The sequence below is a fragment of the Schistocerca serialis genome, chromosome 3, assembly GCF_023864345.2.
Source record: "Schistocerca serialis cubense isolate TAMUIC-IGC-003099 chromosome 3, iqSchSeri2.2, whole genome shotgun sequence".
In the NCBI taxonomy this organism is placed as follows: domain Eukaryota; kingdom Metazoa; phylum Arthropoda; class Insecta; order Orthoptera; family Acrididae; genus Schistocerca; species Schistocerca serialis.
Window position 1 is genome coordinate 992,884,449 of NC_064640.1, and position 27,182 is coordinate 992,911,630.

At 37.9% G+C, this 27,182-nt stretch overlaps 1 protein-coding gene across 3 annotated transcripts in view; it reads right to left on the reverse strand.

Annotated features, from left to right (window-relative positions):
• Positions 1–1,297: 1,297 nt before the first annotated feature.
• Positions 1,298–27,182, reverse strand: part of LOC126471442 (TBC1 domain family member 22B) — a 139,757-nt gene continuing 113,872 nt past the window's right edge. For all 3 annotated transcript variants that reach the window (XM_050099620.1, XM_050099621.1, XM_050099619.1), the window contains exons 10-11: positions 21,685–21,908; positions 1,298–6,963 (exon numbers count right to left, since the gene is read on the reverse strand). In XM_050099620.1, coding sequence (XP_049955577.1) covers positions 6,826–6,963; positions 21,685–21,908 — 362 coding nt within the window. In that variant the 3' untranslated portion in view covers positions 1,298–6,825. The remainder of the gene's footprint in view (positions 6,964–21,684; positions 21,909–27,182) is intronic.

Here is a 27,182-nt window from a genome sequence, read left to right on the forward strand (position 1 = left end):
TCTAGGAATTTTTAGGAGCGTGGAAATCTTGGGTACAGACGTATGACACAAGTGACACCCAATCACCTGACCACACTCGAAGTCTGCGAGTTCTGCAGAGCATCCCATTCTGCTCTCTCACAATGTCTAATAACCAGCGAGGTCACTGATAACGGAGTACCTGGCAGTAGGTGGCAGCACAATGCACCTAATATGAAAAACATATGTTTTTGGGGGTGTCCGGATACTTTTGATCACATAGTGTATGTGCCCCTTTCTCCACAAGAGCAATGACACAGTCATGTATAGCCTTTTCATTATGAGGCATGGCACACGAATAATGTGGGTCGACTGAAGGTGACATGAAGCAGGTATTTTACTTTGCTCGTGCGCTGTCATTGGCAATTATAGAACCAATCATACACTTGTAGACCTAACTTGCCACAATAAACTGTCAATCTATTGCTGTGTAATATCAATGGAACTGTGTGAATGATTCTCACCTATTTGTGTCACATAGTAGTTGTAAATTTAACTGTTCAGTACCAGGAATGTCATTCTCCACTAGAAGTGACTCTGATAGCAAAAATTCCATTGCATCTTCTGTGGCATCATCAAAGTGTGTTTCATATAATACAGCATAGGGCTTCATAGACAACAAACAGTTGAACCAGAAGGACGTGCCTCTTACATCAGGGGGAAGGAACACCATGGATTCAAAAATGAAAGGCTGTACATATAAAGAATACATTATATTTATTCAGCTACAGTGACAATTTAGGAACTTCTATCTATTCAGTTAACTTGCACTCTATCTATAAACAATACCAACATAGTCCATTTGCAGAAAAGCTTTTGTTTCTTCTTGAAACAGATCTGGAACACTGACAAGATCAGTTTCCCATAATTTTTTATATAATATTTCCTCCTCTACACTTTCCAACGGTAAATAGAAAAACATGGCACGTTGCATCTCATTCGCATTGGTGCTGTACTGGACTAACTCTGGCTGTCATTTCTGTCGGTCAAATTTTGTGCTATCAAGTGTACATTCAGCTACCGTATCATGTAAGCCACCAGTCACTACCAACAGAAAATGATGAGAATAATGACTTATATATATATCCTGATAAGTGACTTCCCAGATATCAGAAGAAGCTACTTTTATATCAAAATTAATATCGTCACCTTGTTTAATATGTTATTGTTTGGCATCCATTTGTTCATACTTGTAATGAATGAAGGATTTTAAACTTAAAACTGTAAGTATATCACACAAGAGGTAGCAAAAAAGATGTGCAGTTATAACAACACTACATTGTATGTTCTAAATTATTTTAATTGTCCATGGTAGAACATACATAAGCACAACAACTGACATTTAATGTTTAACAGATAACGGCAGTCAACAACTTTTTACGCCCACCACATGAAATACAAATTCATATAATACTATTTGCATGTTTCAACAAGTGAAAAATAACAAAATTGTGACTATACTGTCTGGAATACATTTCCATTAATACACAGGTGCTAATTCCATATAATAAATATTATTTAAATTTTAACATATAGTTAAAAGACCAAGTTTATGATGGCAGATTTGTTTTGCTCAAAACATTTCATGTAACAGTTACTCCTGCATAAAATTCCTGCAGTTTGCCTCACACACACTCCCAGTACAAGTAATGTAAGAAATAAGTTTTTCTTACACGTATTATAATGACAAACAGTGGCTTAAAACATTTATAAATACAATATTGACACATGAGTATGCAATAAATGAGGTGCTAAAACCTTAGGTCCTCAACCGTGCCTCCCATATCCCATGATCCAACATATTAACATGTTTCCTCTTATGATTTCCTATTCTGACAGGGTAGGGTTCCTACTCCTACAATGCATCTTGAGAATGGCCATATTTTGATATTTCATAACAGACACCTCTATTTTATAGCATACAGTTTCACAGGTTTTATGCCATCATGGCCAGCGACATAATTTATATTGTGGATTTATGTTATCTTGTTCATGGGTTATTTCATTAATATCAGCTAGGCTGCTTGACAGCTATAAATATGTTATTAACAGACATTAAAGCTGTTCTAGATTTGCCTGCGATGAGTCACAGTGAGTGTTTATTGTTAATAATTCTATCACAGAACATAAAGTTGACACCTGACAGGTTAGCTCTGTTCCATACATGGTTTTCTCCTATATATTCATTCACTAGTCAATACATACAAATTTTTAAATGAGTCTCTTGTTGTGGAATGCTCTTATCACTTAACACTGAACATCACATTATTAGTAACCAACCCATATGCCACTCATTCCTTATGTTGCTTCCCCCAGTAACCATCTGTATTTTTTACTTTGCTGCTGACAGAGCATGTAGACACTAATTTGCAATATATTATATTTGTAACAATGAGATTTATTTTATTGTATTGTAAGGAGGTAAGCATACTCCCACACAGGACCCCCCCCCCCCCCACACACACACAGTGTGTGTGTGTGTGTGAATTAGAGAGAGAAAGAGAGAGAAAGAGAGAGAGAGAGAGAGAGAGAGAGAGTGGTGAGGGGGGCGGGAGATATGCATATGATGAAATCTGTTCAAAAGTATGATCATTAGGAAAAATTTTCATTTTATTAACAGTATTCTGACATCCATGTGCTGAGGTCACATTTAATAGAATAGCAGGTACCTTTGAAAGCTGTAAAGTTATTTCTATCAAGGTTCTTTGTTAGATAGAAAACTTTGCTCTGCTGCAGTGACGTCACTAATGTCGCTAGCACTATTCTGTAGTTTTCATGTGGCTTTTGCAAAGCTAATTCCTAAAGACATGTCCATGATGTCCTAACAGGATTAACGTTTATGGTTCATATGAGCAGCAGCAACAGCATTCTTTCAAGTGTAACCAATTTACAAAGCCACCAACTACCGTGCACAATACCCAGCTCTATTACCTTCCAGTATGTAGTAGTTGTAAGTGATTTGATGGTTGGTTATATGTAGAAATTTGATGCACAGCTGTAATTTCACTTGCAGCCATTTCTAGCACCTATTTGGAACTATTTATATTTGGTTTATTCTCTTGCAGTCATTCGTATGTACATTTAAACATTTGTTCTTCGTCACAATGTAATACATTTAAATATATTGTATTTTGTCCTTTATTTCCATTTTTTCCTTAACTTTATCACCAATGCCTGTAGTACTGTTACTGACTGCAGCTGTTGCTCCTGTTACTGATGAATTTCATGATTTAGTGGTTATTATTATTCACTATAGTCTTAAAAGACAAAGTGAATAGCGGTCCTCTAACTTCTTTAGTCTGTGAATTTTGGGGTAGGGCCAACTTAACCATTAAGGCAAGCTGAAGTATCAGTGATGTTTAAAGAAAACTGTAGCAAATGAAGTTACAAAAGTTGACTGCCATAACTGAATGGGCATTTATTCGGTTTCCATGTACTGCCATCCACATGACTGACAAAAATATATTGCATGTCACTAATACTCATCACATACTTGATAACAGTGGCCCACTGCCAGTAACCAAGTAGTACCAATTATTTAAGTCTAATTATATTGTTCTTAAATCTTCAACCACAGGCCTGCTGCTCTAACATAGCAGCTTTCTGTCACAATAAAGCTGCTGATGTGAAATTAACTGTTCATTTCTGTGGATAGCTATTAAAGCACTTCTGACAGGATCCTGTACAGCAGTATAGCTCTTTCATCAGAATTCAAGTGTTTGATAGTTAAATAGCAAAGCAATTATTTAATGTCTAGCATAACACTAAATTACTTCTGTAGTTGTGATTAAAGGTATTGTGCACAATAACACCAGATCTCACATCGCTTACTTTTTCAGAGCGCTATCTACCACCTATTACAAAGCATTTTCTTACTGAACTAATGTCTTCTGTGAACTTATCTTGAAAAAGCGAAATAGGGAAAAAAAACTAAAATTAATTGCCACACAGAAAATATATAAAATGAAGAGTTCTTTGTGTACAGTTTTAAATATAAAGCCAACAGTGGATCAAACGGAAATGAGGCTCCATTAAAATCTCAGCAAAAGATAGAAAGATGTGCAGGAAACAAGTACTGTAGCAGATCAAATGCTCAATGTTTTATCCAGATGTCGAAAAGTTGTATGAAACACCGAAGTTTTGCCATGTTACTTTCCACCTATACTACAACTCAGCCAGTACACCTTCACATTGTGTCAACACACACAATAAGAAGTTTGCTTAAGTCTGATTTAAATTAAGTCTCCCCTCTACAACATTCTTCAGTAAAAGTATATATACTTTACACTTTTCATATTTAGTTTCACTGAATATGGTAATTATTAGTCCTGAGTAAAAAAAAAAAAAAAAAGGACATAGAATCAACTGGGATAAAAAAAACGACATATAAGGCAAGCACTGAGCAGTTGGTACATACATAAAAAAGCAGAACATCAACATTGTAGCTCAGCCTACAGCTTGTGTGTGTGTGTGTGTGTGTGTGTGTGTGTGTGTGTGTGTGTGTGTGTGTGTAAAGGGGAAACGGGTGCAGCACTTGCAAGCCTAAGTTGATGTTACTACAGCAGTGGTGAAGTAGTGTGACATGATAACACTGAGCTCCAAATTGTCCCAAAGACAAATCTGTCAACAGGTCAAAGACTGACTGTTATGGTATGTTACTGCTCCCCCATTCCTTCTTTTAGATACCACATTTTTAGCAAAAAAGCTATTGAGTATGCAGAAGTCTTGAAAAACCACACTGACTGGCTGAAAAGGCTACCCTAGTAGATGTTTGTCATGCCTGTTGATTCAATAACATGGAAACATAACATATAAAGTAATTTCAAGCAGTTTTACCTTCTTTCTGACACTGGAAAATAACATGTAACACAAGATAACATAATCAGATTCCTTATGAATGCCTATCTATTACAAATATTATGAGAACACTCAAATTTTCTCAGATCATTATCTACATATCATCTTCATGGCAGAAGATTCAAAAGAATACTAGGAAATGAATATTCCCATCATACTTGAGGAGTTTGTTATGGCTTATGAAGAAAGTTTTATTGAAAACTTTTTGATGGTTCTCTCTTCTGTCATTATCTATTTAAGACATAATGAAAATGAATGTTCCAAAACTCAAGTGTGTTTTCCTTCTTTATGACACTATCTTTCTATTTGCTCCTCTTAAATAACTCATTTAGGAAACTCAAATATATCTTAATTACTTTGCTAAAATTACAGTGTAACCGACTTCTTATTCATCATCATCTTTGTAAATTATGGGTATTTTCATTTACTAATATTATATAATGTATCCCAATGATATTAAGTTTCTTACAGTTGATAAACGTCAGCTTGACGACAAATCTTTTGTACGGATCACTATGTTGATACAAGCAAAAAATTTCAGAGCCACTTAATTCCTTACGAATATAAAAAGAGTACTCATCTGATCAGTCTACTTGATCACTGTTAAAACATGCAGATTTATTAACAAAACAACACACTGCTTTTGCTGGTACACCACACTTTTTCAATGTAACTACAGCAGTGGAGTGAAAGTCATTATGCACTAAAAACAATTAAGCTTTTTGACAAATTCTTGATACATAAATAAAAAGGTTTATATGTAGTATCATGATATGAAGAACTAAGCTGGATATAAGTTCACATGAAAACATAAATATGAAGATTAAAAAAAGACAGGTACTTGAGCCACCTAAACTCAATCCACTAATCTCACGATCTGAAATACTTAAAAAGTCTTCCAAAGAACTTGTACATAAAAATCATGGCAATGGAACTGTATTCCGGACACCAAGTGTCTTCCATAAGCATATTTAAAATACAGAGTCTTTTCAAGTCATATTAAAAGAAATACTTATTTCAGTTCATATAAGTTTCACATTATTTCAAAACAGAACACTATTCCTTCATCAAAAAAATTATAAAATAAGTCACTCGAAAAACAAGGGACAGTGAAATATTTATGAATCATTACTCTGGGAAAAAACCACAAATTTCAAGATTATATGAAATATTTTTTTAAATAACTATATGATTTGATACTTTCATTGCTTGTTCTGTAACATATATCTTGTTTAAATTTGAGTTCAATTTCCCTCTGCCTTTAACACAAAACGGAGAACAAGCACCATGTATCAAACATCCATCAGTTTCATTTTCTGAAAGTGTGAACAGAAGCATTTACTCTTTCTTCTGTGAGAACAATGAAAATACCCATCTAATATCATATCAGTTTGAAAGAATTGATAAATACCCATCTAATTTTATCATGAAAGAATAAATGTCAGATATTTCTTGTTCACAAAATACAACTCAGTACACAATTTTTATCCTTAGCCTAATTCACATGTGATGTTTTAGTGAATGACTGCATCATTAACAGTATGAAACTGCAGATAATTAAAACAATAAAGCATAATCAGACCCATACGTTGGGGAAACTGGATCTAAAAACAGGCAACCCAAGAATTTTCTCAATTAATACTCACTAAACAAGGGGCTAACAAGAGCTTGGGAGGGGAAGAAAAAAAACCTTGCATGCCCCCCCCACACACACATACAGACTACTTTGCTCTCGAGGACTCCTGGTGAATATGTTCCACATACTGACTGCAACTAAATCTATAAACATATTTTGGCAAAATACCATAACAGCCGATTATCAACAAGAATATACAAAGCAGTGCAATATAAAAGCCAAACCAAATAAAATATTTCTCCAGCAACCTTCTTTCATCCCTACAAATAATATAAAACATAATTGACACGATGCAAGTTCACAGGATCCGGATGTCATCTTTCTCCACTTTGAAGATGATTTGGTGCATCTGCAAAGGTAAATTTCAGTCGGTATGCTTCTGCCACTAGCATTCCTATTTCAGCATGGGTCCAATTCTGTGTAGGCAAATTCTGCAGCATCAACATAAGGCCCTAGAATGGAGATAAATATGGCAATAAACAATGACCATGTAGGATTAAAAATATCGTATTTTATGTTCAGTGGCATTGAATGATTGCATTTAAAAATGAAAAATAACTAGTCTACAACAATTAAAATGCAACAACAAGTAACCGTGACTAAATGACTGATGGCTGGGACACTGATCTTTGTGTGCAGAAATACCCATAAACAAGTGAGAGCATGTAAGTCCATCCTCCCCCTCCCCCTTTCCACACACACCACACACTACAGGTAAATGCATGTTTATGATTGGGGAGCACTCTGGCAACGTCATTTGAGTGATACCTTCGTCTTGCAGCATGCCATTCACAAAATGAGGACAACCCCTTTAACCTGTAAGAAAAAAATCATCAATGGCACCAGCAGACAGCACAAGAATACGGCACAGGATCTGAATCCCATCCCTTGGAGCCATCATTAAAGAACTATTTTGGGTAAATATGGGTATTTATATCTTCCCATGCTTTTTCCTATTTATTCTCAGTTGTCACCATGATACTGCAATATTTAATACACAAAACAGTGTTTTTTCCAAATTTATCATGCAATATAAATCCTTTATTGTCCATTACACATCTGTTAAAGTGTGCACCAAGGCACACGATAAAGCGCAAGGGAAGTCACATGTGGTTAGATTTGCCACAAATCTCATGCCAGTAAACTCTACTGCATGCACAGAGCAAGCTGTCACAGTATCGGGTGCTGCAAGGATATCAGTAATTCTTACTTTTTCCATGGTTGCTGCATTATATTGCACAGCAGTGCACATCAAAAGAACAACACTGTAACTATGGGTGAAAACGGGATGAGCAGATGGAAGGAAAGGAGAAGCTCAACATTTCTTCGAAAATAACTTCTTTTAGATGATGAATACTCATTTTGAAATTAACTGAAGATGAGCGATGATAATTATTGATTCCTACTGGACATTGTGCAACAGAAATTTATGGAGCAGGGCACTGTGATGAGAAAAGATTGATTGATTTGTTTATTCATCCGTACAACAATACAAATTGTATGGATGTCGTCAATTCTGTCTTACGAACTAAAACTACGTGGGTTCTTACAATGTTTACAATTCAATTCTTACAATTTTTGCAGGTCAATTCTTCCAGCATTTATAATTATGCCATAGACAGTCACTTTATATAGGCCTATGAACCGTGGACCTTGCCGTTGGTGGGGAGGCTTGCGTGCCTCAGCGATACAGATAGCCATACTGTAGGTGCAACCAAAATGGAGGGGTATCTGTTGAGAGGCCAGACGAACGTGTGGTTCCTGAAGAGGGGCAGGCAGCAACCTTTTCAGTAGTTGCAGGGGCAACAGTCTGGATGATTGACTGATCTGGCCTTGTAACACTAACCAAAACGGCCTTGCTGTGCTGGTACTGTGAACGGCTGAAAGCACGGGGAAACTACAGCCGTAATTTTTCCCGAGGGCATGCAGATTTACTGTATGGTTAAATGATGATGGCATCCTCTTGGGAAAAACATTCCGGAGGTAAAATAGTCCCCCATTCGGATCTACGGGCAGGGACTACTCAAGAGGACATCGTTATCAGGAGAAAGAAAGCTGGTGTTCTATGGATCGGAGCATGGAATGTCAGATCCCTTAATCGGGCAGGTAGGTTAGAAAATTTAAAAAGGGAAATGGATAGGTTAAAGTTAGATATAGTGGGAACTAGTGAAGTTCGGTGGCAGGAGGAACAAGACTTCTGGTCAGGTGACTACAGGGAAATAAACACAAAATCAAATAGGGGTAATGCAGGAGTAGGTTTAATAATGAATAGGAAAATAGGAATGCGGGTAAGCTACTACAAACAGCATAGTGAACGTATTATTGCGGCCAAGATAGATATGAAGCCCACGCCTACCACAATAGTACAAGTTTATATGCCAACTAGCTCTGCAGATGATGAAGAAATTGAAGAAATGTATGATGAAATAAAAGAAATTATTCAGATAGTGAAGGAAGATGAAAATTTAATAGTCATGGGTGACTGGAATTCGTCAGTAGGAAAAGGGAGAGAAGGAAACGTAGTAGGTGAATACGGATTGGGACTAAGAAACGAAAGAGGAAGCCGCCTGATAGAATTTTGTACAGAGCGCAACTTAATCATAGCTAACACTTGGTTCAAGAATCATAAAAGAAGACTGTATACATGGAAGAACCCTGGAGATACTGACAGGTTTCAGATAGATTATATAATGATAAAACAGAGATTTAGGAACCAGGTTTTAAATTGTAAGACATTTCCAGGGGCAGATGTGGACTCTGACCACAATCTATTGGTTATGAACTGTAGATTAAAACTGAAGAAACTGCAAAAAGGTGGGAATATAAGGAGATGGGACCTGGATAAACTGACTAAACCAGAGGTTGTACAGACTTTCAGGAAGAGCATAAGGGAACAATTGACAAGAACGGGGGAACGAAATACAGTAGAAGAAGAATGGGTAGCTTTGAGGGATGAAATAGTGAAGGCAGCAGAGGATCAAGTAGGTAAAAAGATGAGTGCTAGTAGAAATCCTTGGGTAACAGAAGAAATATTGAATTTAATTGATGAAAGGAGAAAATATAAAAATGCAGTAAATGAAGCAGGCAAAAAGGAATACAAAAGTCTCAAAAATGAGATCAACAGGAAGTACAAAATGGCTAGAGGATAAATGTAAGGATGTAGAGGCTTATCCCAATAGGGTTAAGATAGATACCACCTACAGGAAAATTAAAGAGACCTTTGGAGAAAAGAGAGCCACTTGTATGAATATCAATGGAAACCCAGTTCTAAGCAAAGAAGGGAAAGCAGAAAGGTGGAAGAAGTATATAGAGGGTCTATGCAAGGGCGATGTACTTGAGGACAATATTATGGAAATGGAAGAGGATGTAGATGAAGATGAAATGGGAGATATGATACTGCGTGAAGAGTTTGACAGAGCACTGAAAGGCCTGAGTCGAAACAAAGCTCCAGGAGTAGACAACATGCCATTAGAACTACTGACAGCCTTGGGAGAGCCAATCCTGACAAAACTCTACCATCTGGTGAGCAAGATGTATGAGACAGGCAAAATACCCTCAGACTTCAAGAAGTATATAATAATTCCAATCTCAAAGAAAGCAAGTGCTGACAGATGTGAAAATTACCGAACTATCAGTCACGGCTGCAAAATACTAACACGAATTCTTTACAGACGAATGGAAAAACTAGTAGAAGCCGACCTCGGGGAAGATCAGTTTAGATTCCGTAGAAATATTGGAACACGTGAGGCAATACTGACCCTACGACTTATCTTAGAAGATAGATTAAGGAAAGGCAAACCTATGTTTCTAGCATTTGTAGACTTAGAGAAAGCTTTTGACAATGTTGACTGCAATACTCTCCTTCAAATTCTGAAGGTGGCCGGGGTAAAATACAGGGAGCGAAAAACTATTTACAATTTGTACAGAAACCAGATGGCAGTTATAAGAGTCGAGGGACATGAAAGGGAAGCAGTGGTTGGGAAGGGAGTGAGACAGGGTTGTAGCCTCTCCCCGATATTATTCAATCTGTATATTGAGCAAGCAGTGAAGGAAACAAAAGAAAAATTCGGAGTAGGTATTAAAATCCATGGAGAAGAAATAAAAACTTTGAGGTTCGCTGATGACATTGGAATTCTGTCAGAGACAGCAAAGGACTTGGAAGAGCAGTTGAACGGGATGGATAGTGTCTTGAAAGGAGGATATAAGATTAACATCAACAAAAGCAAAACAAGGATAATGGAATGTAGTCGAATTAAGTCGGGTGATGCTGAGGGTATTAGATTAGGAAATGAGACACTTAAAGTAGTAAAGGAGTTTTGCTATTTGGGGAGCAAAATAACTGATGATGTTCGAAGTAGAGAGGATATAAAATGTAGACTGGCAATGGCAAGGAAAGTATTTCTGAAGAAGAGAAATTTGTTAACATCGCGTATAGATTTAAATGTCAGTAAGTTGTTTCTGAAAGTATTTGTATGGAGTGTAGCCATGTATGGAAGTGAAACATGGACGATAAATAGTTTGGACAAGAAGAGAATAAAAGCTTTCAAAATGTGGTGTGACAGAAGAATGCTGAAGGTTAGATGGGTAGATCACATAACTAATGAGGAAGCATTGAATAGGATTGCGGAGAAGAGAAGTTTGTGGCACAATCTGACTAGAAGAAGGGATCGGTTGGTAGGACATGTTCTGAGGCATCAAGGGATCACCAGTTTAGTATTTGAGCGCAGCGTGGAGGGTAAAAATCGTAGAGGGAGACCAAGAGATGAATACACTAAGCAGATTCAGAAGGATGTAGGTTGCAGTAGGTACTGGGAGATGAAGAAGCTTGCACAGGATAGAGTAGCATGGAGAGCTGCATCAAACCAGTCTCAGGACTGAAGACCACAACAAACAACATGTGGTATCTGTGTCTACCAAATGGCTATCTACAATTATTCTAAATACTCATTTACCTTGTAACAACTTTTACTTGATAAATATGTTTTTAGCTTTTGGCTAAAGATATCAAGTTCGTTTACACCTTTTATTTCCTGTGGCGGCCTGTTTTACAGTTTTAAGCCATTATACAGCAAACTGTTCTGTGTTTTGGACTTGGTTTCCTGTTTAGGTATAAGTACTGGCTGGATCTAATTTCACTGTCATGTACTTTAGCTGTTTGTAGCATACAGATTAAAATTTTTCCTTACATACATTACAGTCTGGAAAATGTATTCGCATGGGACAGTCAGAATTTCTAGTTTTTTTTTTTAATAAATCAGTACAATGTGCCCTACTGCTGCTATTTGTTGTTATCCGTACAGCTCTTTTCTGGACCTTGAAGGCACACTGAATATCCCCATCACTTATTCTCCAAAACATAATTCCATAACTGAGGATTGAGTGTATGTCTCCACAATATGTCATTTTGAGGCATGAAATATTTCACACTGGTGTAAGTATTCATAGAGCATAACATGCTGTGGATAGTCTTTTTGTTAAAGCTTTTACATGTTCTGTCCATTTAAACTGACTATCTGCCTTCAACCCTAAAAATTTGGTATCCATCACACATTCTATTACATCATCATTAATTGTTAATGTACCATTATTGTGTCTTTTATTCAACTGGAAGTAGATACAATTAGTTTTCTTTACATTTAAAGTTACTTTATTTTTCAGTGAACACTTGTGAACATCTTTGAGGGCTGCATTTGCCTTTTCTGTCAACTGTGTTGGATTTTTGGCTGTGATCTCATCAGCAAAACTAATTACTTTTTCCAAGAAGTTATCAGCTACTCTAACATTCCATGCTACTGTTGAATCAAAGACTGTCAAAAAACTATACTTCTGGTACATAAATATCATCACTGTCTGCACTATTTCTCTTCAAGGTCTCAATTGCATGTCTCTCTTAGCAGTAGCATGCATGCAGAGATTTTATTTGCTTTTTAATTTGTTCCACTGTTATTTGTGGCCAACACTATTAATGTACAACGGATTTTGTTTAATGATGTGTGATGTTCGTTCCTGTTGTGATAATCTTTACTTACACAGCTTCAGTTCATACCGTCAATTAACACACTCATGGGTTCTTTGCACCAAGTTGCAATATTTTACCTTCATTCTTCTTATGATTACTCATCAGCATGTAGCAGGAAGTGTGAAGTGCATAGCTGCAGATGTCTTCACCACTTGGAAAGCACACTTGTGGTAGGAACTTAGTTGTCAGGATGGATATTAGAATTATTAGTTGTCACAAAAAAATATACATATCTATTCAGTGTGGCTCTGCTGAGTCCCTGCTGGAGAGCAACAGAAAAAAGGCAATGAATGTGCTGGCCAGCATAGATTATACTGCTACACCAACAGTTTATGCAGTATCCACATGAGAAATGCATGGTGCTACTCACTATTCAAGTGTGATCCTCATCACAGTCACGTTAGTTTGCTATATAACATAGCAACTATGTTACATAGTATTGTATAAATGACTCCCCCTCTAACTTCCAATTACTTTAAATGAAAGTCGTAAATAACATTTTGCTAATAATAATAATAATAATAATAATAATAATAATGGAAAACGCTTCACCTAAATTGAAATATAAGAATTCAACCACCAAGAAGGTGACATGAATAAACTATTTATGTTTTAATTAAACTGAAGTAAAAGAGAGCAAATGAAATAACATCAGCCAGTCATTTACATAGAGGTTATGTACAGAAGACACTTGTCGATCTAGTGGCAAAGCTTCTGTAGTTAATGTGGGTGTTGGTTGGATGGGCGTGTCATTTGCGTGGGAAATCGGATAGAAACAACTATGTTGAAGGACAATGCCCCTTGCTGATCTGCTATGCATTGTAACTCTTCAGTTTATGAACTATTTACTTTACAAACATATGGATGACAGACTGTAATCGGTTTGTTTCCTCTATTAGCATGAGTGTACATACATTCATTTGTGAAATTGAGTACGTCTAATACAACTCACAGGTCAGAAGCATATGTCTTGTGGGAAAGAGTTCCAGCTCCAGTGTTGGCGCACTCGTAGCTACAATTTGCTTTCACACAGCTTTGGAGCTAGATCACATATGTGAACCCTCCAGTAAAAATGTTCATTTCTGTGTTAGTATTGATTGTATTTTTCAAACTACAAATGCTTTCCGGACATTGCTCCAAGTATTAGAAACAGCATCCGAATAGTGGCAGGCCATTATTTTGCTCTAATTACATGAAAGTAATTTGTCAGGTACGGAGCAACTATTAACTGTGTGTGCAAGTACAATTTTTGATTGTGATGATCTTCAGAATGACAGTGGGTCCACATTCTCGAGTCAAAATGTTGCTTCAACATAATGAGCAAGTGATTCCAGCACATGGCTTTGAATTTGTGAGGATTTCTGATGTTTTGTCTTCATTATTCAGTCACACAGATGGCTGAAGGGCCATGTGATCAGATGCCAAGATATTCCCATTCAGCAAATTTATTTTGAATGGCTGTCAACCATCAGTAATGTCTTTTCTTTCTGACACGCAGGTATGCATAGCTTTTTTTCTGTAGTGAGTACCAATTCTGTGCTAAAGATAATGATTAACATGGATCACTGAAGTATCTTTAAAGGAGCACGAGTCAATGCGTTTGCCAAATACAGATGTTTCTCGTGTGCTCTCATCGTGAAATACAACTGTAATTATCAAGCCCTTGCTAATGTGAGATGCATATTCAGAGAGAACCGTGTGCCTCTTAATTAAAATTGGTTGTTCATTATAAGTTTGATCTTTTTATTTGCGGCTAACTTCCAACTTCCCAAGCCACCTCATTTTATTAAGATTAGTTCTAAATTACTAAATCATGCAATAACAAGGGCAGAAGAGGAGAATTATCCCCGAGTGCAGAATCGACGAGATACTCACAGCGTCCTACAAACTGTAAGATTGTCACTGGCACACAGGCTGTCATGACTGATTAATAGTGTTGCACCTATGCACCCAATGAATTGGACACTATCAAAATAAAGTGTAATCCCTTATGATTTAGGTTTCATTTAAAGGGATGCATCCTTCCAGTTACAATGTTAATAAGATGTAATTCATTAATATTTTCGACCTCCATCTAGCCTGCTATCTTCCAGCTGCAATATATGTCGCTTACCATTTTGATTCCTACACTGTTTGCTATGTAACTACTTGCTGTTAGTTTGGTTTTTCACACTGGATCTGTTTGTGCTGTTCTTGTTACCTAACAACAAATTTAGCTTCGCTCAAACTTCAGTGAAATATAAGATTAAGATTTTGGTGTTTCTCCCACTTTCTTCAAAAATATAAGGTTTTAACTTTATAACATCTCTGCTGTATTTTAGGGTGTGATACTCAATGAAACGTTCTTGTGTATCTGCAGAAAGATTAAAGCCTCAGCCCCAAATCGTAAGACAGTATATAAGTCATTTTAAACTTCTTGCGGCGTAATGAATATTCCATTAAATTTTGGGCATGCAGCCACGCAAATAAAATTTCCTCCACTGATATTAGACATCTGGTGTCTTACAGCCTGAAGTAATGCCACACCTTCCAGCAATTCAATATATTTTATTTTACCAGAGCAACACTTGACAATGCCTGGCAAGTTATGTACCAACCTTCAAAGAACCGATGTACCATTCCTCTAGACTGTCAGTTCATTTGGGATATTTTCCATTAAACATGTCTGGGATAATGTTGGTCAGCAACTTGTTTGACAAAGTCCTCTGGCAACCACTGTTCATACTTTATGGACTGCATTCAAACAGCACGGAAAAAGATTTTCCAGTAAAATACCCGGGCACTTCCCATTTCCATACAACAATTTATACATGCTTGGGTTCAGCATATTGAGATCACACACCAGATTGAATTTTCAGAGTCAGAGGTCACGAACTGTTTTCTAATTTGCATTCTCAGAAACCTAATCTGTGGTATAATATTCATTTCAGGCACGTGAATCCTCTGTGGTGTTGCAATTTTCACAATTTAATGAATGAACACTGGTACTACTAACACAATACACTGCTTGCCATGTACACAACATTCACCCAAAGGGATTGGCAACACCTCAGACACTGAAGCATCAAGGGGTTGCATATACCGACGGCATTGCCTCCCCAGACTACGTCGACCACAACAAGGACAACAGACAGCAGTACAAATGCCACCAGAGGTCCTCCGTGCCAGGGATCTATTTCCTCTGCCGAGTCACATGTGCGGAACTGGATCGGCACAAATTCCTCCTCACCCCTGCTACATAGGGCAGTGCAAGCCAACATGTCGGCAGTTCGCTCCACCGAGGTGGTGTCTTACTATTGCTTATCAAGCATCTTCCCTTGGGAGGTATAGCACTGCTTCTCTTTCCCCCTCTCCCAACCCTGCACATATTCCAATATAAGTAACATAAGTAAAAGTAATGTGCAAGGAACACAAATGCTATGCTTGGTCAGAACAATTTGAAAAGGTCTGCCACTGTTCAAGATGATCTTAACATAAGACAAAGTAAGAAATACAAAAATAAAAAGATTCTCTAAGTTTCTGCTTCATAAAAGAACTTCATAAGCAAAGAATCAGTTATGATATGCATCTCTGATAATTTGATCCATACATACTTTAGTAAAAAAAAATTTTTAAATTTGGAGCTTAGAACTGCAGTCACTGACACAAACAGAAGATATGACAACAATGGAGTATGAAGTATCGTGGCCACAACATACACCTGAAGACTTTATCAGCCTGACCAACAGCTATACCGCAAAAAAACTGAAGCACCCAGAAGGGGAGGAGAAAACAAAATGAAACTTCCCAAGTCAGAAAGGTATGTGATGTTATTAAAGAGAACACATTTACAAAGAACTTGGCAGTATGATGTTGCACCCCACTGATGCCATGAGGCAAGCCACAACTCAACTGTTGTAATAAGGTCCTTGTGGTATACTGGATATGAGCACTGGGACTGAGTTGAGTCCAAGCTGATCCCACACATGGACAGATCTGGAGATCTTGCTAGTCATGACAGTACTTCAACATCACACAGGCAGTTCATAGAGCCACATGCCACGTGTGGACGAGCATTGTTCTGTTTAAAATGGCACCACAGTACTGTCACATGAGATATAACAAACACACAAGGACATAAGATGTCCATGTCATACCAATTATCTGTCCGACAGATGTCATACCCAATGGCTCTTCACACCATGACACGAGGAGTAATATCACTGTGCCTCTCCAAAGCAATTGAAAGATGGGACCTCTTCCCAAGTCACCACCATACTCGCCAACGACGGTCTTCTGGCGTTGTGCAGAAACGCGATTCATCACTGAACACAACACGACACCACTCGTCAGCAGTCAGTGCTTCTCGGTCATGGCACCACTACAAATGCAGCCATTTGTATTGTGGTGTTAATGACAGCCTATGTATGAGACAGATCCCAGTTCGGCCACTGCTGGTCTCCATCCAACACCGTGGGATGACACATAATATTCCAGGCAGTCCTGTATATGTTTTCAGATGTTAGGCACAGGGATTACGATGTGCTTAGTGCACAATATAATGATCCTCCCTTATTGTGGTCAGAAATGGTCAACTAGAACCTTGATGACCAGTATGCCAGCCCTCTCATTTCCTTGCAATCCAACATTGGGCTCTTATCACATTCAAATGTGTCACAAATTGTGATATTGTACAATTCAACCAGAAGGCAAAATGAGACCAAGACAACAACAATGTGGCCCTTTCAAACTCTGTCAGGTAATGATAACGCTGTCTTACAGGCGTTCACAGCACCTACATGTTCTTTACCATGGCCACTCAACATCTGATGATGTTCATGCCCCTTATGTAGCCTACCAGACCTGGTAATAACACTACACTGGGACAACACTAATGCACTCTGATGGCTGTTCTACCCATCACAGAGAAATGCAACTGCAATCATCTACATACTGGCTGGTGGTGTGTATGTATACAAAGTTACATCGACGTCCAACCGCGTATTTTGGGTGCTTCACTTTTTTTCTGTTAAGCTGTGTATTTATTCACTTGAACGAAACTTGTGGGCACAATTCTTTGACACGTTTCCGTCAACTGTCAGCTCTCCCTAGTGAAGTCTGTGCAATTCACACTTGTTACTATATAAATCTTCATTTTGGAAAACTCAGCAGCTGCATCACCTCTCTTGATCTATGATGAAAAACTGCTTCATTCAAATATTGTGGAGTTTTTAAAAATATTGCATCTGACATTACATCTGGATAGATTTTCACAATGTATTGGCAGAGATGGCCTCAAATAACACTAAGTTCAAAGGAAAATTGTCCACAATAAAAGAAGCTTACGACATAAATGTGAGCTTCTTCAAATATACCTACTGTATCTATAACTTTTAACAGCATATTTTATTTACTCAAAAGCCTTCGCGCCTTCTTTGAATAGGTTTAGAATACAGACATAATAATTTTTGCATAATATTTCAAGTTAACTCTTCTTCCATATGGTCTCAATGTAACCTAAAAAAGTAGTGTACTGCCTTTCATTCATATCAGTCCTGTATCAGACTTTGACTGTGGCTCCTTTTCCCACCACTAATTTTTGTGCTTCCAAGTGTACATAATGGTATCTTCATTATGAAGCTGATTCGGGGAATTTTATATGCACGGTGTTGTCTACAGACTCATTCCATGATTACAGATCTTAAACTTCAATGGTACCATGGAAACAGAATAATAAATACAAAATAAATGACAGGACGGTTACTTCTGAATAAGTTTGCACAAAGAATTTTCACTTTGCAGTGAGTGTGCAGCACCAATTTGAAACTACCTGGCACATTAAAAAGCAGTATGCCAGACCAGGACTCTAAGTTGCTTGGAAACAGTGGTTAACCACTGTGTCACCTCGCTTGGTCCTAATTTAGACATCTTGGATTTAACTGAAAGTTACAAAAATTTCTTCATGTTTGAAGCTACTCTCAAATGTAAAATAATTGTTCTGTTTTACTGGCTTCCTGCTTTGCTTAGTGTTTCCATACGTGACACATTCATAACGGCACTTCCCTTTGGACATTTTGCACAGTGTATGAGCCAAAGGCCTTTAAGGGAAACTAAAAGTTCAGAAAGCTATATCCAAGTGCTACAATCTACTTACATGTCACCATACTCTCAGACTAAGTCACTGAACTTTTAAATACAATATTATATTATCAAATGTCTGCCAGAGGGAAGCCAAAGATATTCTACTGTAAGTACTGTGCCAGCTTCAAACCAAAGAGGATGCATACAGAAGTAAAGTATAAAGATAAACACAACTATGTAGGATGAAAAGATGCATGAATGGCTAAAGAGGAAAGGGAAAGAGGAGAAGACTGAAGAGTGAATGGGAGTGAGGTTGTTTAACGTAGGTTCAGTCCAGGGGGATGGCGGGATGAAAGGATGTGTTAGAGTGCAAGTTCCCATCTCCGCAGTTCAGAGGGACTAGTGTTGGGTGGGAGAAGCCAAATGGCACATACGGTGTAGCAGGTTCCTAGGTCCCTAGAATTATGCTGGAGGGCATGCTCCGCTACTGGGTATTGGGCATCTCCTAGGCGGACAGTTCGTCTGTGTCCGTTCATTCGCTCAGCCAGTTTGGTTGTTGTCATGCCGATGTAAAAGGCTGTGCAGTGCAGGCACGTCAGTTGATAAATGACATGTGTAGTTTCACACGTAGCCCTGCCTTGAATTGTGTATGTTTTACCAGTAGCGGGGCTGGAGTAGGTGGTTGTGGGCGGATGCATGGGGCAGGTTTTGCAGCGGGGTCGGTTACAGGGGTAGGAACCGCTGGGTAGAGAAGGTAGTCTGGGAATATTGTAGGGTTTAACAAGGATGTTACGGAGGTGTTCCAAGCAACAAGGCTCAGTCTTGGACCTACTATTGTTCTCCTAGTATGTCAATGACATCTCGTATCATGAAATGACCACAATGAAAAAATTCAAGAAATTAGATCCAATACATTCTTCCCAGGAGCCATACACTAGTGGAACAGTGAAGGGAGGAGAGGGGGGAGGGGGTTTCAGTTAGTGGTACCAGAAGTACTCTCCACACACACAGTCAGATGGTTTGCAGAGTACTGATGTAGATGTATATCACATGAGTTCTAAAAAGACTCCGTTAAACTTCAGTTACACAATAAATCAATCAAATGTAAAGGCTGTAAATTCCACTAAATACCTAGCAATTCCAATTACAAACACCTTAAATTGGAAAGAACACGCAGAAAATGTTGTGGGGAAGGCGAACCAAAGACTGCATTTATTGGCAGAATACTTAGAAGATGCAACAAATCTCCTAAAGAGACTGCCTATACTACACTTGTCCATCCTGTTTTGGAGTACTGCTGCACAGTGTGGGATCCTTACCATATAGGATTAATGGAGTACATCAAGAAATTTCAAAGAAGGGCAGCATGTTTTGTATTACTGAGAAACAGGGGAGATAGAGTTTCATGGACATGGATCAGAGTTTGGGTTGGACATTATTAAAACAAAGGCATTTCTCGTTGTGGCTGGTATCTTCTTACGAAATTGCAATCACAAACTTTCTCCTTCGAATGCGAAAACATTTTGTTGACACCGATTTACATAAGGGAGACAATCATCATCAAAAAAATAAGCAAAATCAGTGCTCGCACGGAAAGATATAGGTGTTCATTTTTTCCATGTGCTGTCCGAGAGTAGAACAATAGAGAATTATTGTAAAGATGGTTCAATGAACCCTCTGCATGGCACTTAAGTGTGATCTGCATAGCAGCCATGTAAATCAAGATGGTAGATCTATTCTGCCCACCCGTAAACATCACCATTTCTATGCTGAAGACTTCCACCTTCATTTAACAGCCAGACTTGAATGTAAGTCCCATCAGCAATTAATTAATTAATTAATTCTGAATAATATCAGAAAATTGTAAATGACTGGATGAGTACCTCAACTGAGCGCAAAAAATAGCATCGTAACATGCCCAAAGATTTCCCATTGCCTCTACACTGTCCAGAAATTTTGTGAAGTATTTTCACAGGACACAAAATGTAAACTTGTGAAACGACTCATTCCATCAAATCTCCACTACTACACTGTAATCTAACATGGTGTGCATAGTGCAAACTAAGGAAACACTTAGCCCCAACCATAAATGACTGTGTGTGTTACTTCTGCAAAGTCCATTTATTTGACCATCTCAGTGCCTCACCCACCCTGTTACTATGATTGCAGCCAGACAAGTTATGTGACTATCATATCTACTTCATCAGCTTCTTACAGTGCAAGATTCCTGGTATTTCACATCAGAAACAAAGTACCTGTCATATCATCATAATTGCAACACAAAGCCTCACACTTATCAAGTTTACTAGCAGTGGCCATTCATGAAACAAAAACATTTGCGAAGTCCTCCTCTGTTGTTAATTATCCTGCATTCTATGAATAATGTAATGCCCTTTCACAATTAAGAAAAAGCTGAAGCATTTCCTTTTGTCAACCTCATAATTTTTTACCCAAAAATTAACATATTGTGCTAAAGAGTAAAGCGGAAGATTTTATGTTCTCTTTTTGTTTCTTAATCTTGTCACACCATTTCCTTTTCCCCTCACTTTATAATTAATGTTCTATCATGTTCCTCTTTCTCTCCCTCTTCTCTGCTGGTCATACCTGCCAGTGCTCTCAGGTTAAATCTAACTATTCGTCTTTCTATTCTTATACTTGTCATTAACTAATATAACGGTGTTCATTCTACTATAGCTACTAACTACTGTTTCCACTACTTATGTCATAGTTATTTCTAAGTGTTATATCTCATATAGAATGTAAGACTTATTTTCTTATAACTTGTGTGTTGTAATGAACATAGGGTAAATATGTTCAATGCTTTGTTAGAAGCAAGACTGGACCGTTTGGTCCTTATCTTCACAGGATAAATATATAATTATTGTTTTTAAAAATATGCATTATTTATGGTAACTGCTAATTTAAATAAGACTGTACACTGTAAACACTGCAGTACAATTATGTATTTGTTCAAGACATTATTTCCTGTATTGTTGCCTGCTGGCAGTAAGAGATGAAACAGAATAATTGTAAGCCAATAATAGGACATTATGTACAGTAACTGACTTAGCAGATGTATTAGTAATAATAATACCTGGAAATCTCTTTCAAGCAAGAGTTCTCTTCTCCAATGCAAGAGAAATGCAGCACACACATATAACTGGAACGAGGCAAATCCATCAGACTCTGCTAGATATGTATCCCATAGGCGAATTGTACAGTGTAATGGCAGTTCACGGGTCAACAGATTGTTCATCCACCGGAAAGAAAACTGTAAATAATCCACTCCATGATTCTGGAGATGCCTATGCAGCTGGCCTGAAAAATCAATATTTGTTGGTCTATAGTTATGGAACGTGTGCTGTTTAACGAACACTGCACAGTATTTAAATACGAGTATAAACCCAAAATAAACTGATCTGTCTGTAGAAACATAAATGCTTATTAGTGGCAACAGTGAAGACATTTTGTGAAAATGATTATCAACACAGACAAAATTTTAATACTGATGATATAACTTTTTAAAAATTACTTTATCATCAATAACGCAGAAGCAAAGTTTCCCAACTTCTAGCGTAATACAAAACCATAATAAACAAACTAAACTCCTTCACTCCTTTTTTACACTTTAGAACAGAAAATGCTGTGAAAATGCAATCCTGAAGTGTCCTTCAGCAAGTGTCCTACAGCTTGTCCTAATATTTATCTCAATTCCTAACAGACTCAAATCATCATCTATCTGAAAACTTCTGTCACTCAGCTCTATAAGATAAATACGAGCTATTCTACAGAAATTAGGTTGCATGTAAGAGGTCAAATTCATAGACTCCTAGACTTTGTTTCTGTGAAGACTACTGATAAGTTCTTTCCAGGTATGTATCTTACCAAGTGCTATGGTATTTCCTAAATGCAGACAGTTTTCACTTTTGTTTAAATTATTTTACTACAAACATAATTTTTCTCAACTTCTGTTGTTGCTGATTAGGCATGACATATATTCATAAATAATAATTTTGTGTTCAGAATTAATCACAAACAACTTTTACAGCAATCAACAGTAGTTTCATGTTCAGATAGTCAGCCCTATTGTGGCTCTTGATCTGTTTCTGATCATCATCTTACAATAACTTTTCGCATCTGAACAGATGCTGGTCAGCTGCAAAAGATTACTCAATTATATGCTTATTTTAAATTTTATACTAAGTACATTACAAATAATTACACAACATTTACTTATTTTGCATGATATGGAAGAATGATGGAAAATAGCTGAAACAGTTTTGTTTCAATGTACTTTCATCAGTTCCAGGTTTAATGCAATGAAATGATTTTGAAGCAAGGGGAAAGCTTTGTGCTATCCATTATGTCTTGAAGGACATCTTTGTTTTTGTTTGTAGAACCACTGTGCATTTTTATTTCAACTAAGTTCCTCACAAGAAATCGTACACATCTTTTATTTAAATTAAAAACTGAGTACACTTTCAGCATTTGTACCCAGTCCAGTCGCATCAATGTGACCACCACCTATGTTCGACGTCTATGTGCAATAACCAATCACTGACAGCAGGTGGCAGTACTAGAAGTGGAGGGTATATAAAGCATGTCGGGGGGATGAGGGACACAGTGCAGTTGTCATCGTAATTGGGAAATGGAGCGATTTATCTGACATCCAAAAGGGCAAGATCATCGACTTTCAGGCCAAGGGTGGAAGCACTATCAATCAAACCAGGTAAGTTTGTAAATTGTTCACACGGAGCCACAGTTAAAGTATACCACGGATGGCAAAATCGCCATATCCAAAACTGCTGCCGAGGTAACCACAAGCCATAGATGACAGAAGTATAGATGTGTCGGGCGAATAGACGTGCAACTGTTGAGCAACTGACTGTCCACATAAACCAATGGGCTACCAACAGTGTCTACTCAACAATCTTTCAGAGAACATTGTTGCATATAGGAATCCACAGCTGGTACCTGGTTCATGTTCGTGCACCCATGCTGACTGCTGCTTATCAGTGATGATGGCTGGAATTTCCACGCCAATACTGCAACTATTGTGCCAATGTACATTTCATGTAAGGACCGTGAAGATAAGATTAGAGAGATTAGGGCTCATATGGAGGCATACAGACAGTCATTTTATCCTCACTCTATTCAAGAGTGGAAGAGAAAAGGAAATGACGAGTAGTGGTACAGAGTACCCCCTGCCACGCACCATACAATGAGCTGCTTGCAGAGCACATATGTAGATGTAGAACTAAATGTACACCGAGTGGTGACAGGTGGCCTTTTCAGGTGAATCAAATTTTATGCTTCATCGGACAGATGACCAATGGCGAGTATAGCACGAAACGTCCGAAAAGATACACCCTGTAACAATTGTCGTAAGGGTCAAGGTTGGAGTGTTTTCCCTGGGTGATCTCAATATTCTGGAAGGCACAATGGGTCAGCACAAGTACACATCTACCCTTGGGGACCATGTACACCCCTACATGCAATTTGTTTTTCCTTGGCACAATGATATCTACCAGCAGGACAATACAATGTATCACACAGCTTGCAGTGTACTTTTGAGGTTCAAAGAGCACAAGGATGAGTTTACCATACTCCCACGGTCACCAAGCTTCTCGGATTTAAACCTAATCGAGAATCTGTGGGTCCACCTTGATTGGGCTGTTCGTAATATGGATCCTCAACCGAGAAATCTACCACAGGTGGTCACGGCACTGGAGTCAGCACAGCTTCTCATCCGTGTCAGTACCTTCCAGAACCTTACCGACTCTCTTCCTGCACATCTAACAGTGCTACGTGCTGCAAAAGGTGGTTATTCAGGTCAGGTGGTCACGTTACTGTGAGTGGACAGTGTACATTAAGTTACCAACACCACTACAATAACTTCCAAATTATTGCCAGAGTTTGCAGTCACTTTATCACCACAGGAAATCAGGGCATGGGGACAGCCAATTGCCAATACAAAATGAGATCAATGCAACAACTTTTTGCTGAAGTTCAGATGTACACAATATTTTATGAGCTTTTGCTAGTGTCTTCTTGCATAAATCTCTGAGCAGAAGCTTCAGTTAGTTGTGGAAAAAACAGCTAGTCTCCTTTAGTCCACTATTGACTTCAATCATACCAAACTCTGTCTACCAGCATCAAGTTTCATCAGATGAAACAAGAAAAGCATTTGAGTCTACTATGATTTTCTATGAAACTTGAATACATCCTCTTGGGACTTAACGGTGAAAAAAATTAGCTTACTTAATTGCAAGTTAATTCACCATAACTTCATGAAGCAAATGAGTTTGAGAGTTACACTAAACAGTCTAGTCAAATTCTTAACCTTTGATTGTTGGTATGAGTTAGTGAAAGTATAATTTTTGGTTCTTCACCACATCACTGTCGTTTCCCCTGGATGATACTTTTAGTGCAAATGAAAGTTTTTTTTGGCATGTCATTGCAGTAACTCCTGTTGGGTTTCTTGCTGCTAGAAAAGTGGCAAGAAAACCCAGGAGAATTTTATTGCATTGACACGCCATCATTTGAATATCAACCCTTTCCACTCCAAATGTGAGTGGTGCGCTACACTGCAAATTTCGGTTTCCGCTCTGATGCTGAGCCTCATTCAACATGAATTTTCATAGCTCTTACATGCTCCAGTCGGAAATCAGACTGTACTATGCTGCATGGTGCTGCTACCTGGAGAAGCCTGCATTATCTCGGTGTCGAACTGTAGCAGTGGTGTTGAGAGAGAGAGAGAGAGAGAGAGAGAGAGAGAGAGAGAGAGAGAGTTTATAATTATTATGTTTAAAGTTAGTAGGCACAATATGGATAGTTATTCATGCACAGTCCTTTCAGAGAAAGAGATTGCTGTGCTTTTAGAGGAATGTCTAAATGAAAGTGAGAGTGAAAATGAGTTTCATGACAATGATTTTGATGGTGACAGAGATTCATTTCAATACAATTTGAGCAAAATGATGGAAACAGCCCACTCTGAAGAGTTTCAAATAATATCACACATTGAAAATTTTTGTTTTGTAATGCTTGTGTAAATGCATTTGAATGAAAGCACATGTTTTGTTTTGCTGTATATCCTAATTGTTGGTCAGTGGCCCCTCATTGTTTCCACAAAGACTTGCATAATTCTCTGTGATGCACTTGCCACCTGGGCAGCAGTGATTTAAATACGAGTACATGGAGATGCCCTGTGTCTGCATTACACAGTGGAAAGGGTCAATCACCTCTTGGGAATGCTACCAAATTAAACTCTTAGTATTTTCTTTCTTTCTTTTCTTTTTTTGTTGTAGTTCATGACAGGGTTTCGTTTCTATGTGCTACTGACGTACTCTTAATTTCTTGAAAAATATGACAGCACAAATATATGACTTTTTCATTTCTCTGATAAAATATTTTTTTTTTAACTTGCTCTTAACTTATCAAATCCTCTGCTACAATATGTTTTTACTTCAGCTCTGTTTCCCGGCTACAATTGTAGCTTCTCATTCATCTCACGGAACTCGAATATCTGCTCCTTGTACTTCTGTTATAGGGATGATTTCCACCATACTGCAATATATTGTACAATCCATGTTTTAAGACCTCTCTTTGTGCTGTTGAAGTTCCTTCGTTATTTATTTATAACTGAAGGTGGATAATAAGAATATAGTCAAATTCTATTTTTATCAATAGTATGTAGCTCAAAACAAAAATACTACACAACAATAAAAGATAATAATGAAGTATCGGAGTTTGAAACAGCAAACTAGTCTGCTTTAAGTTTTCAGCATGTACTGATAGCTTTTTTAATTAAGCTGTAAAAACATTTAATGAGATTGCCAGTGAGAATGCTATTTTCTTGAAAAACAAACTTACCTCTCTCTCTCTCTCTCTCTCTCTCTCTCTCTCTCTCTCTCTCTCTCTCTCTCTGCACTTGAGTTGTACTGGTCAGCAGTCTGAAACTTTGCCAACATTGGCCAGCGAGTTCTTGCTCTGAGGAAAAACAGTACAGTTCCAGAGCAGCCAGAAGGAGAACACTTGGCTTTAAAATTTGGAAGAATAAACACTTTGTTTTAGGTCTTTGTAAAGTTGTGACTTCACTGTAGGATTTGTAAGAGTACACTTTAGAGTTACAACTTCAGGTTAGGACATGAGAGATGACTGGTGAAACGAGCCTTGCTGCCTCTGGAAGGATGTCCGTACTCAAGTACTAAATACAAAGAGAGGACAGAAATCATCTTCTCCAGCTGCTTTTGCCGGCAGTTACTTTAGTCATGTTCTGCATGCTTTGGTAAGATGGGCTATCGTCACACGTGCAGTCGTCGCTATGACACAAAGTTAATTTGCTGTCTTCTGTGATCTTGAAGTCACAAATCCAGCTTATTGCTCTCAATGCAGATTTTTGGCAGTCTTATGGGGTTTGCTCCAATCTTTCCATGTACTTTCAGCTAATAATTTATGCAGTCACTCATCTTGTCCACGAACTATTGACGTAAGTTTTATTCTCTCCACCCACTTGTGCCAAGGTTACACTTCAGTGTTATTACCCCTTGTCCACTTGTCAACAGTTCTTTATAAACATCGGTGGGTAATTCT